General features: G+C 40.2%; 1 protein-coding gene across 4 annotated transcripts in view; it reads left to right on the top strand.

Moving 5' to 3' along the window:
- LOC127572676 (coiled-coil domain-containing protein 171-like) overlaps positions 1 to 12,527 on the top strand; it is a 497,458-nt gene that overhangs the window by 149,215 nt on the left and 335,716 nt on the right. For all 4 annotated transcript variants that reach the window (XM_052020188.1, XM_052020186.1, XM_052020185.1 and 1 more), the window contains 2 exons: positions 2,376 to 2,465; positions 3,314 to 3,514. In XM_052020188.1, the coding sequence (XP_051876148.1) occupies positions 2,376 to 2,465; positions 3,314 to 3,514 (291 nt within the window). The remainder of the gene's footprint in view (positions 1 to 2,375; positions 2,466 to 3,313; positions 3,515 to 12,527) is intronic.

Raw genomic sequence — 12,527 nt, 5'->3', positions numbered from 1 at the left:
GGGGAAATGAAAACTAAAGTGCATAGATTTAAGGTGAGAGGTGAAAGATTTAAAAGAGACCTTAAGGGCAACTTCTTCACACCTTGGGTGATGCTTATCTGGAATGAGCTGCCAGCGAAAATGGTTGAGGAAGATACAATAATAGCATTTAAAAGACATTTGGATGGCTTTTGGAGAAGGTTGTTGGAAGTGAGGTGCAGCTTTGCAATGAGAAAGATTGAAAAATGTGTTGGGGCAATGGCATGGCCATGCTTGACATTGATAGGCTGTTATGAGCCCTTGATAAGGATCATGGCACGTATGGCAGCATGAGGCAAACATAAGATGGAGATGCATTTCTCTGGGCAACAAAATTGGAGTAGAGTGTTCCACAATCCCTCCTGATTGATGGAGTGAAATGTTTTAGAAAAGTCAAGAATGGCCATGGACAGTAGTTGTCGCTGTTTCTTGTATTTCTCTTGAAGTTGTTACGTAGTGAAGGTCATGTCCACTGTGTTTCTAGACTGATGGAATCCACACTGCTTTTCAGCTCCTTGACCACTGGATGGAGGTAGACCCAGGTTGGAATGGATGCTGGTGATGACTTTCCTCAGTTTTAGAAGTTCAGCAAGATACTGTCAACTTTGGAGGCCTTGTTGCTTCTTGGTTGTTTGCTTGTTGAGGCTGGACTGAATACACTGCCCTGGGATTGAGTCAAGGACATTCTTGTCCTTGACTCAATTCCAGGGCAGAGTGATACTAAGATTTCCTTCTAGCAGGTGTTATCCATCTCTCTGTCCTTGATAAGTTCACCTTTGTTCTTGACTCTTAGGTGGGTGAGGCTCAGGGTGTTTAGGTTGTAGAGAGTCTTGACAGTGCTGAAGGACCAGTGCATATCATGGATATCAGTGAGTTACTCGACCATCTGTGCTCTTTTTACCCACAATATTTTTATAAGGTCACAAGGTTTTCTGTTGAACCTCTGCCTTCAGTTGTCCATGGAGGTGTTTCTTTGGAAGATGGTGGAGCTTCCAGGAACACTTTTTTGTGGTTAATTAGCTCATGGATCTCCTGGTCATTCTGATCAAACCAGTCCTGGTTGTTCTTGATAGAAAAGGCAAGAACCTCTGTGGGTCTGAACGATATGTATTCATGGCTGTCCAAATGCTATGGACACTAGTGGCTCTAATTGACTGGAAGTTGATGGTTGTCTGTGAGGTAGTCTGAGAAGAGTTTCCTTTGTGGAGTGCTTGAGAGGTTTGACTTTGATTTTCTTGCATATGCATACAATTGTTTCAATAAGGAATTGGGAACCAAACTTGGTAACAGATACCATCTTTCTGACTTTGCTTTTTTGGGCAATGTGTAATTGTGTGGTGCTGGGTGTAAATGCAATCTTAATTTTTTTTGTCTGGGTTTAAATTATTTAAGCACTTGATCTTTTGTGCTGATAATTTGTGGAGCTGCTTTAATTGATAGGAACTTGGAAGGATGATTTGAAATATTTGGACTAGCAGGTACTTATTTATCTTTTCCAGTATTTGTCTTTCCTTTAAATATGAACTATACTACACGTCAGGCACTATCACCAGCAGGAGAAAAAAAACTGTGGAAGACCAGAGACTTTTTTCAGTGTAGTTTTGTATTTTAAATGAGATTTGAATTTGCCTTGGCATGAAGAAAACCACTATAGAGACAATAAAGACTGTACTGGGACCAATTTGAAGGCTCAGAAGTGCAAACAGCAGATTTACTACTGCATTGGTTTTGTTCAGTTTACTACAGGAGCTTGCACTCTGTTCAAAAGGGGGTGGGGAAGATGAAGTCAAAATTTATTTGCCTAACATTGCTGAGAGTCAGAAATGTAAACTGACAAATGTAATCAACAGTGTAAATTTAACATTGGAGCTTGGTATTAGATACTGAGGTTCAATAAAAACTTTGTATAAATACAATAATGGATTTAGTGTTTAAATTGGATCCATGCAGTGTAATCCAGTTGCCAGTAACAATATGGGAAATTTTGGTCTTCGGGTTAATATTAGTATGAAGATGGTATCATGGCAGAACCAGTTTGAAAAGATAACAGAACAAGAAGTTTTGTAAACAGGACCAGTTAATTTGTTCTGACAGTGTTCATGTAGTTTGACTTCAATCCTTCCTGGATTTGCTGTCAGATTAGACAACTATGTAAACCAGAAACTAAAAATATTTGGAAGAGCACATTATGTGCAAAACATAAGTATTTTGTGAGCATGACCAATGATCTCATATGGATAAATATAAAAATATTAATTTTGCATACTTCTATACAAACAAGCTGATGCATCTCAAAATTGAATTATGGTGAACTTAAGCTTTGTATTCTTGTCTTCTTATTTTTATTCTTCTTCCAGCTAAACAGAGTGAAGGATTTATATGACAAGATAAATGAGCAGTGTGAGGCTTACAAAGAATTGATTTGGTCACGAAATGAAAATTGTGAGGTAGGAACTTCTTTGATCATTTAAGTAGCTGTTCAGGTTGTATAAATATTTTAACTGTACTTCTTTTGCTCTCTCACTCATTCTCTGCATTTCTTTCTTGTCGTATTTTTCTATCTTTGTCTTTTGTTCTTTTATACATGTACTCTTCCTCACTTTTCTGTGCTCTTATGTTTTTGTATGTTCTTTGCTTTGTGTGCTTTCTCCCACTTTTGCTGCTGTGCACTCTTTTGCTCTTGCAGTCATACTTGTGTTTTTATTTGTCCTATCTCTTTTTCATTCTCATACTTTTCCATTCTTTCTCTCTCCTTCAAGCACTTTAATTCCCTGAGACACTCTTCCTCTTGCTGTCCCTATTACTGTATTTCCCATGCTCTATCTTTCTATCTCATGCCCTTGTATGCTATCTTTTATTCTTGTTCCCCCTCTTTCCAGGTCTCATGCTGTCTCCCAAGTTGTCTTTTACTCTTGTGCTCTTGCTCCTGCATCTCTTTCCTTGCTCTATGCCGATGAAGGGCCGCGACCGAAACATCAACTGTTTCTTTCCCTCCATAGATGCTGTCTGACCTGCTGAGTTCCTCCAGCATTTTGTGTGCGTCGCTTCAGATTCCAGCATCTGCAGAATCTTTCTCTTAGCTATTTCCTTTGTGCTCTCTCTGTCTCACTCTCTCTCTCTCTCTCCTGTGCATGAGTGCACACTCTCCTGTCCATTTGCACTTTCTTTTTCTCTTTATCTCACTCTTCAGTATGCTCATGATTGTTATTTAGAAATTTTGATTTTCTATGGTTTGTGTGCCAAACAAGAAGTGGAGAATATCTGACTTTAATAAACACCAATTCTTGTTCCTCAGAAAGTTCAGGAAGAATTGGCAGCAGCAAATAAAAAATTAAACCACTGGCGAAGTGAATGTGCAGAAAAAGATGCACTTATTGATGCTATGAGCATGGACCTACAAAATGTGAAACGTTGTTTTGAGAGGGAGAAAAATTCCATTGTTGAAGCTAAAAATGAAATCCAAAAGCTTACATCGGCTCATCAAGTGGATGTAGAGGTATTGTGATATTAAGATAAATTATTAATGGATATTTGCATTAATATGTGAAATTCCTTTGTATGTGGCTCATCTTATTGTTTACTTGCTGCATATGATAAAACTCACTTTACAGTGTAGTTTAACTTCCGTAATAAGTACATGTTACATTCTTTTCCTTTTATAATGAAAATTATTTTTTTTCTCCCAGTTAACACTTGAATTTAATATTTTTTATTGTCATAAAATATTCAACGTCCGCAGAATAATTTAGTGTGAATTTAAATATTATGATAGTGCTTGCTTTGTTTTCCAATGATACACTGTTCATTATTACTTCAAAAACATGCTTAGTAATTGTATTACAGTCATTAATAATTCCTTGTGGGTCCTATCATGTATGTCTCCTAGTACTTAACGAGCAAAAGGAACAGGGCAATATTGCCCTTATCCAGTTGAGCAAAGGTTAGTTACAAGGCAACCATTATTTTGTAACATCGATAGAAAATGCTGGAAACACTCAGCAGGTCAGTGAGCGTCTGTGGACTGGGAAAATGAGCAAACAAGTTTGTTTTAAGTTGCAGAGAGAGTAGAGAAGGATAGATTTGAAAAGGGGATGATATCAGAATAAGAGGAGCCAGGGTTGCTGAGGTGATTCTACTATTTACAAAACTGCTAGTTGATAAGTTTAGTTAGAAAGTGAGAAATTAAAGACATGTAAGAGCTGTGAAATGCAGGTTAGAGCTGTGAAATGCAGGTTAGAGCTGTTCCCTGAGACTGAAACGTACAGGAAAACCTTTGTACTAAGGTGACATTAAACATCTTAGCCTCAATGTTCTTTCCTGCTTTTTATTGGCCCCAAAACAATGAATGTAACATATCAGGTGTAGGTGTCTACCCTACTCAGTCCCTCAAGCCTGTACCACCAATCAATAACATCATGACCAATCAGATTGTAACCTCCGTTTCATTCTTGCCTATTTCCGGTAACTTTCACATCCTTGCTTATCAAGAACATATCTATTTCTGCCTTGAAAATATTTCAAAGGCTGTTCTATTGCCCTTTAGAACTCTCTTCCACAAAGACCCTTATCCTGTTTACCAACCAGCATGTCTTTGTGATGTAAGCAGACGTAGGGAGAATGTGCAAACTCCACATACTCAAATCAGAGGTCTGGGTCAGAGCTAGGTCTCTGGAATTGTAAGGCCGCAGCACCAACTGCTGTGTCACTGTGCCACACATAAACTTTTATATTCTGTAATAACTTTTAATGCGGCATCTTACCATCAGCAGTCTTGTGAAGATCATAATCTTCTAATGCAAGATGGGCAGAACAGTGTTATCAAGACATCCTTTGAATAAAAATATACTGACAGGTTCAGCTTGCACTATTATGTCAATATGTATTGTCCTTGCAGCTGTGGCCTCATAAGGCAATCCTTAATGTGACAAACGCACAGTATAATCAGGTCTCTTGCAGCAGCTGCTTCAGGAAAGGTTTGTACAATGAATCAGTGCATTCCCAGGGGCCTAGAGGGATCTGGACGGGTTGGTGGAGAACGTTAATCACTGAAGGCATGTTCTTTGTATAATGAGGTCACACAGACCCTTAAGTTCAAGTTCATTGTCATGGGCATATATGCCACGAAAACTGGCTTTTTGCAGCAGCACCATAGTACACAGACCTAATAACATGATAAACAGAAATTAGCATAAATTATACATAACTTACATGCCACAAACAAAAAATTGCATAATGACATTAGTGCAAATTGAGGGAAATACAGTTCAAGGTCGAATTAGGGTTTTTCAGGTTGGTTCAAGAACCTGATGGCAGTGGGGAAGAAGCTGTTGTTGAACCTTGAGATGTGGGTCTTCAGGCTCCTGTATCTCCAGCTGATGGCAGCAATGAGAAGAGGGCATGGCCCGGATGGTGCGGGTCCCTGATGATGGATGCAGTCTTCCTAAGACATAGCCTCTTGTAGATGTCCTCAGTGGTGGGGAGAACTGTACCCATGATGGAATTGGCTGAATCCACCAATCTCTGTAGCCGCTTGCGTCCCTGTGCATTGGAGTTTCCATACCAGGCCGTGACACAACCAGTCAGAATGCTTTCCACTGTACATGTGTAGAAGTTTGTCAGAATCTTCGATGATGTGCCGAATCTCCTCAAACTTCTAAGAAAGTAGAGACCAGGATAGATCCTTTTCCTAAAGTCCACAATTAGTTTCTTGGTTTTGCTGATGTTGAGTCAGACTACAAACCAGTGTTCTGAGCCAGAGCTTTTCAAAGTAGACAAAAGTGCAGTCTATAACTGCTTGCACTTGGGGAGGACTGCAATGGTAGCGGATCCCCTTGCCAGATCTGCCTGCTCCTCCTTGCTGAAGGAGCTGGGGTAATTTCCTAAAATAATAACTGAAAATGCTGGAAGCAGTCAGCAGGTCAGGCAGCATCTGTGGAAAGAGAAACAGTTAATATTTCAGGATGAATGCCCTCTGTCAGAAATGGGCAGGAGAGAGCAAAGTTAGTTTTAAGTTGCAGAGGAAATGGGGGAAGGGAAGGATAGGAGAAGAAAAAACCTGTGATGGGTTGATATGGAGTTGAACTGTTAAGGAGACAGTTAGAGGGTGACAAAGTGATGTGTTGCAAACGGTAGGTCAGGGTGTGCAATTGGCGAGAGAGAAGTACTGAGCTCATATCACAGACAGATGGATGACTTCGAGCAAGTATGGCCAATTCCGATGTAAATAGAGGAAGTGTGTTATTGAGGATGGAGAATTTGATTTTGTCCAGAAGTTTGCAATGTAAGGTATTGTTCCTCCAGCTTATGTAGCAACTCATTTAATGGCACTGGAGGCCACAGGCAGAAAGGTCACAGTGGAAGAGGGATGAAGTGTTAAAGTGGAAGGGAGCAAGAAGCTTGATGTCACACTTGCAGTCTAAACAGACTCCTCAAAGCCAATGCAGAGGAGATCATATTGTGAACACCAACTGCAGTACACTAATTGAGAGAAGTGCAAGTGATTTGCAGCTTCACCTAGAAAGACTGTTAATGTCTCTGGATGATGGGAGGGCAAGAGTTAAAAGGACAGATGTTGCATCTGCTGTGGTTGCACAGGAAAGTTCCATTAGACAGCATGTTGTTGGTGGGATGGAAGAGCTGACCAAGATGTTTTGAATAAACGTTAAACAGAAAGGGGAGGATGATCTATTGAATGCAGAGGCTCATGAAGTTGCAGGTGAGGACCACTGTTCTTGCTTAGTCCAGGAGGAGATGGGATGGAGGAAATAAGAAGAGGTATTTATTACTGTAAATATATTTTTTTACTATGAATGTGATAATTATAAATATTTAGGAAGTCTGGGAATTCCCTTTTTGTTCAAATAAATTGTGTGGCAAAAGTAATGTCATGGAGACTTGTAGGATAATTCAAGTTGTCTATTAAGATCTACTTGTTCATTACACCTGACTATTGTGAGCAAATTGCCTACAAACTACATTTGAAAGCAGAATTGGCGTGACTGTCCAGATCTTTTCCTGTTTAAAACTGCACTACCAATAGTATTGCCTCGGATTTGGTATTTAGATTTTCTCCTCAATGAATTAAACAATTAGTTCATTTACATTTTAAACAATTTTACTGATGCAGCCAACTAATGGAAGAAAAGCTTAGCTCAAAATAATCTCCCCGTCCCACGAAATACTGTTCTCTTTGAGTTCTCAGTGTTTGATTACTCTTGGGTATTCACGTGGTTAATATCTTGTTGCTTTGCTGTTAAAGTATTTACGTAAAATTTGGAAAAATGTTTGTTGTAGTGAAGATGGCATGTTTTGACCAATAAAGGAATTAATCTTTACCGTTTACCACTTTGCATTTGCATATCCAGGTGCTAAAAGTGAAAATAGGAAGTTAATAAAATCAGTATTTGGATATGGAATTTGATGCTCTCCATAAATCCTAAAAAAGACTGCAGCAGGCTTTTTTGAAAGCATAACTTTGTTATGAAATGCAACAAAAGTAATGTCCACAATTAATATTTTGATGATTTCATTATTTTTAATTATAGTTGAATGTAGTCTAGATAACAAGAAATGTACTCCAGTCTTTTTTAAAATGCAAGTGATTTTTGCAGTTATTTAAAATCATTTTTTGACCTGTGCCCTGCAATGGAAGCATAGGAAAAAGCAGGAGTTAGGCCATTCAAACTTTCAAATCTGCTCCTCCATTCACTAGGATCATGGCCAGTCATCCAAATTCAATGCCCTCTTCCAGCTTTCTGCTTGTATCTCATGATTCCTCTAGCCCTAAGAAGATAATACATTTAATGTTTTACCTTCAGTTATTTTCTGTGCTAGAGAATTCCATAGGCTCACCACTCTCTGGGATAAGAAATTTCTCCTTGTTTCAGTCCTTCATGGCTCATATCCCATACCTCTAGACTGTGATCCCTGGTTCTGGACTTCCCGGCCATGAGGAGCATCCTTTCTGAATCTAATCTTCAAAACTCTAGTGAATACAAGTCTAATTGATCCAATCTCTCTCCATCTCTTTCAGAGGAGAGCAGCAGCCAAGTCTGTGGCACCCTGACTGGCTCTGATGCACAACAGGGGAGGGTGGAGACAGAGAAAGCTATATTTGGAGAAAACCTGATAGTTAGGGAGAAAGACAGGAGATGCTGTGATTGCAAATGAGATACCAAGATGGTATGTTGCCTCCCAGGTGCTGGGGTCAAGGATGTCTCTGAGCAGTTGCAAAGGGTGAGCAGCCAGAGGTTATTGTACATATTGGTATAAATGACGTAGGCAGAAAAGGGGATAAGGTCCTGCAGAGTGAATCTAGGGAATAATGCAGGGGGTTAAAATGCAGGACCTCAAGGTTGGTAATCTCTGGATTACTCCCCGTGCTACATGCTAGTGAGAGTAGGAATAGGAAATTAGGGCAGATGAATGCATGGCTGAGGAGATGGTGAAGGGGACAGAGATTAAGATTTTAGGACCATTGGGATCTCTTCTGGGGCAGAGGTGACCTGTACTAGAAGGACAGGCTGCACCTTAACTGAAGAGGGACCAGTTTCCTGGTGGGAAGATGTGCTTGAACTACTTGGGAGGGTTTAAACTAGTCTGGCAGTGGGGTGAGACCAAAAACAGTAGTTAATGAGAGCAAGTTTGAAAGACAGGACAGGCAGGAGCATGGCAGAGAGTAAGGGAAGACTGATAGATTAAACTTAATTTATTTCAATGCAAGAGGCCTAATATGGAAAGGCAGATGGGCATGGCTGGGTACATGGGACTGGGATATTATAGTTATTACAGAAATATAGCAAAGGGCTGGCAGGGGTTTTTAACTTTCCAAATTTCGACTGGGACTGCCTTAGTGTTAAGGGCTTGAAAGGGGAGAAATTTGTGAATTGTGTTCAGGAAAAATTTCTCAATCAAAATGTCGATAGCCCAATTAGAGAAGGGGCAAAACTCCACCTCCTCTGGGAAACAAGGCAGGGCAAGTGACTGATATGTTAGTGGAGGAAGCATTTTGACCATAATTCTATTAGTTTCAGAATAGTTTTGGAAAAGGATAGGACTGATCCACAAGTTAAAATTAATAAACTGAGGAAGGCTAATTTTGATGGTATTAGACAGGAACTTGCAAAGTTGATTGGGAGAAGCAGGTAAAGGGACGTCTGGCAAGTGGGAGGCTTTAAAAAGTGAGATAGGGAGAGTTCAGGGACAGCATGTTCCTATTAGAGTGAAGGGTGAAGTTGGCAGGAATAGGGACCCCTGGATGACAAGAGATATTGAGGCCCTGGTCAAGAAAAAAGGAGCATATGTCAGCTCTAGGCAGCTGGGATGAAGTGAATCCCTTGATGAGTATGGAGGGTGCAGGAATACAATCAAGAGGGCAAAAGGGGACATAAGATAGCTTTGGCAGATAAGGTAAAGGCAAATCCAGAGAGATTCTACAAGTATATTAGGGCAAAAGAGTAACTAGGGAGAGATTAGGGCCCTTTGAAGATCAATGAGGTCATCTATGTGTGGAGCCACGAATATTTCTCGTCTGTCTTTACAGTGAAGAAAGACATGGATGCTAGCAAACTCGGGGACATTAATAATGATGTCTTGAAGAGAGTCCACATTACAGAAGAGAATGTGCTGGAGGTCTTAAATGCATTAAGGTACATAAATCCCTGGGACCTGATCAATTATATCCTGGGACATTTTGGGAAACTAGGGAAGAAATTGTGGGGCTCCTAGCAGAACAACAGAAAAGGCGCTGAAGAAACTCAGTGGGTCAGACAGCACCTATGGAGGGAAATGGACTGTCAGTGTTTCAGGTCGAGACCCTTCATTTGGGCTGGAAAGAAAAGGGGACATAGGCAGTATAAAAAGGTGGAAGGAAGGGGTGGAACAAGAGCATGCATGTTATAGGTGGATCCAGGTGAAAGGGTTGATAGGCAGATGAGCACAGGAATGATTTCAGAAGCTGGGAGGTGATAGGTGGAAGGCCCGAAATGTTGACTGTCCATTTTTCTCAATAGGTGCTGCCTGACACATAGAGTTCCCCCAGCACCTTGTGTGTTGCTCCAGATTCCAGCATCTGCAGTCTCCTATGTCTTCATTTTAGGGTCCCTAATGGAGATATTTGTATCATTGATAGCCACAGGTGAGGTACTGGAGGGTGGCTTATGTTGTAGAAAGGCTGCAAGGAAAACCCGGGAACTGAGATCGGTGAGCCAAATCTCAGTGGTGGGTAGGTTATTGATGGGGATCTGAGAGACAGGATCTACATGCATTTGGGAAGACAGGGTCTTATTTGGGATAGTCAGCATGGCTTTGTACATGGGAAATCTTGTCTCATCTGTTTGAGTTTTTTGAAGAGGCAACCAAGAAGATAGATGAGGTAGACATTGTCTACATGGACTTTAGCAAGGCCTTTGATACAGTACCACATGGTAGGCTGGTCTGAAAGGTTACATCACATGGGATCCAGGGCGAGTTAGCAAAATTTGCTTGATGGTAGGAGATAGAGGGTGGTGGTAGAGGGTTGTTTTTCACACTGGAAGCCTGTGACCAGCAATGTGCCACAGGGATCTGTGCTGGGTCCACTGTTGTTCATCATTTATATGAACAATTTAGATAAGAATGTAGGCAGCATGGTTAGTAGGTTTGTAGATAATACTAGAATTGGTGGTATAGTGTGCAGTGAAGATGGTTATCTAAGATTACAATGGGATCTTATTCATTTGGGCCAGTAGGCTGAGGAATGGCAGATGGAGTTTAATTCAGATAAATGCGAGGTGCTGCAATTTGGTAATCACCAGTTTCAATTCAGGCTGCACTTTAGATCAGGAACTTTGAATATCACACACTTTATCAACAAACTACAGGGTTACTTCATTTCTGCTCCATATATGGACTTTATGCTATACTGGACTTCTAAAGTGAGAAGAATTATATGTGATTAGGTTTTTACACCTTTTTGTAAATGTAAACATGAGAAATTTCACACTTTTGAAGTTTTCCCCCTGTGAAGAATAACACCTGTTGTCTTTCAGTCCTTTTAGTCACTCATGGTCTCCAGTATTAGTTGTGTACACTGACACCCATATATGGAGCAGAAATGAAGTAACCCTGTAGTTTGTTGATAAAGTGTGTGATATTCAAAGTTCCTGATCTAAAGTGCAGCCTGAATTGAAACTGGTGATTAACAATTCTGATTACTATGCCAATGTTGCCTTTGATCTCTCAGTGGGAAGTAGAAATTAATATTTAATTATGTAATACCTGTGCGTGGGTCAATAACCCAATGTTAGAGCTCTAGCAAGAGATAGGATGCTGGTAAGAAAAAGGAATAAAGTTGATGCTGATCATAAATTGTATTTGTAGTATAATGAGATAAGCATAACTTTTAAAGAAAAATGTAAATAAAAACAGATTTATTCATGGATTTGTATCCTCTTACAAAAATAACAATTAGGCCCCATTACAGCGTCTTACATGTAAATATTCAGTCTTGTGGTGCTGGAAAAAATCATTTTGCACTTGGAAACAGATTGTGCTCTGAGTGAAGCAATAAATGCGCATGTTTCCACGCTGTGAGCTCATCCCATGACTGCTGTGTTTTTCGTTAAAGCTGGTGACAGATTTCCCACATGAAATGTAACACCAATGATATCAATAATAGTGCATTGTTGGTTTCCAGTATTGTAGTGCAACTTTACTCACCTACTTTACTCAAAAAGTTACTCACCAACCAGTTTGTAAATTAATGCTGTTTTCTCTGTATTTCTGCTGTTTAAAGGGCTACTACATACTAGATGTGACGGCTTATTCTACAGACTGCTTACAGGACAGTACAGTAGTACAACTAGTAGAGACTCTGCCTTATAGCGCTAGTGACCCTGGTTCAATCCTGTCGTCGGGTGCTATCTGTACGGAGCTTGCATGTTTTCCTCTTAATTGGATGGGTTTTCTCTGGGTTCTCCAGTCTCCTGCCACATCCCAAAGATGTGTGGGTTAATCAGTTAATTGGTACTGTAGGTTGCCCCTAGTGTGTAGGTGAGCAGTAGAATCTGGGCAATGTTGATGGGAATGTGGGAAAAATAAAATGAAATCCGAAATCTATGTCCTCTAGTTTTATCTACCTATTTGATAAGGAGAAAAGTTTTCTACAGTCTACCCTATCTGTACCTCTCATAATTTTACATATCTCAGTCATGTCCCCTCTTAATCTTCACTCCAGGAAAAACAGACTTTGCCTCCCAAGTGTCTCCTCACAATTGAAATGTTTCATCCCAAGCAACATCCTGGTGAATCTCCTTTGCACCCTCTCCAGTGCTGTACAACTACAACTCTATTTGCAAGATGATGTGAGAAGGGAAGCTAGAGATCAAGCCACAATAGGTAGACATAGGGACCAAATGTGGAGACAAAGAAGGCCTCGTCATTGAAGAATCCAGAGTGTAGTGAGACCCATGCTCATTTCTTTGAGCAATGTACATGCAGGTTAGGCTTAACAGAATCATAGAAAGTATAGC

This window comes from Pristis pectinata, chromosome 7 (assembly GCF_009764475.1).
Source record: "Pristis pectinata isolate sPriPec2 chromosome 7, sPriPec2.1.pri, whole genome shotgun sequence".
Taxonomy (NCBI): domain Eukaryota; kingdom Metazoa; phylum Chordata; class Chondrichthyes; order Rhinopristiformes; family Pristidae; genus Pristis; species Pristis pectinata.
Note: the sequence above shows the minus strand (reverse complement) of the source record. Positions and strands in the feature narration are given on the sequence as shown.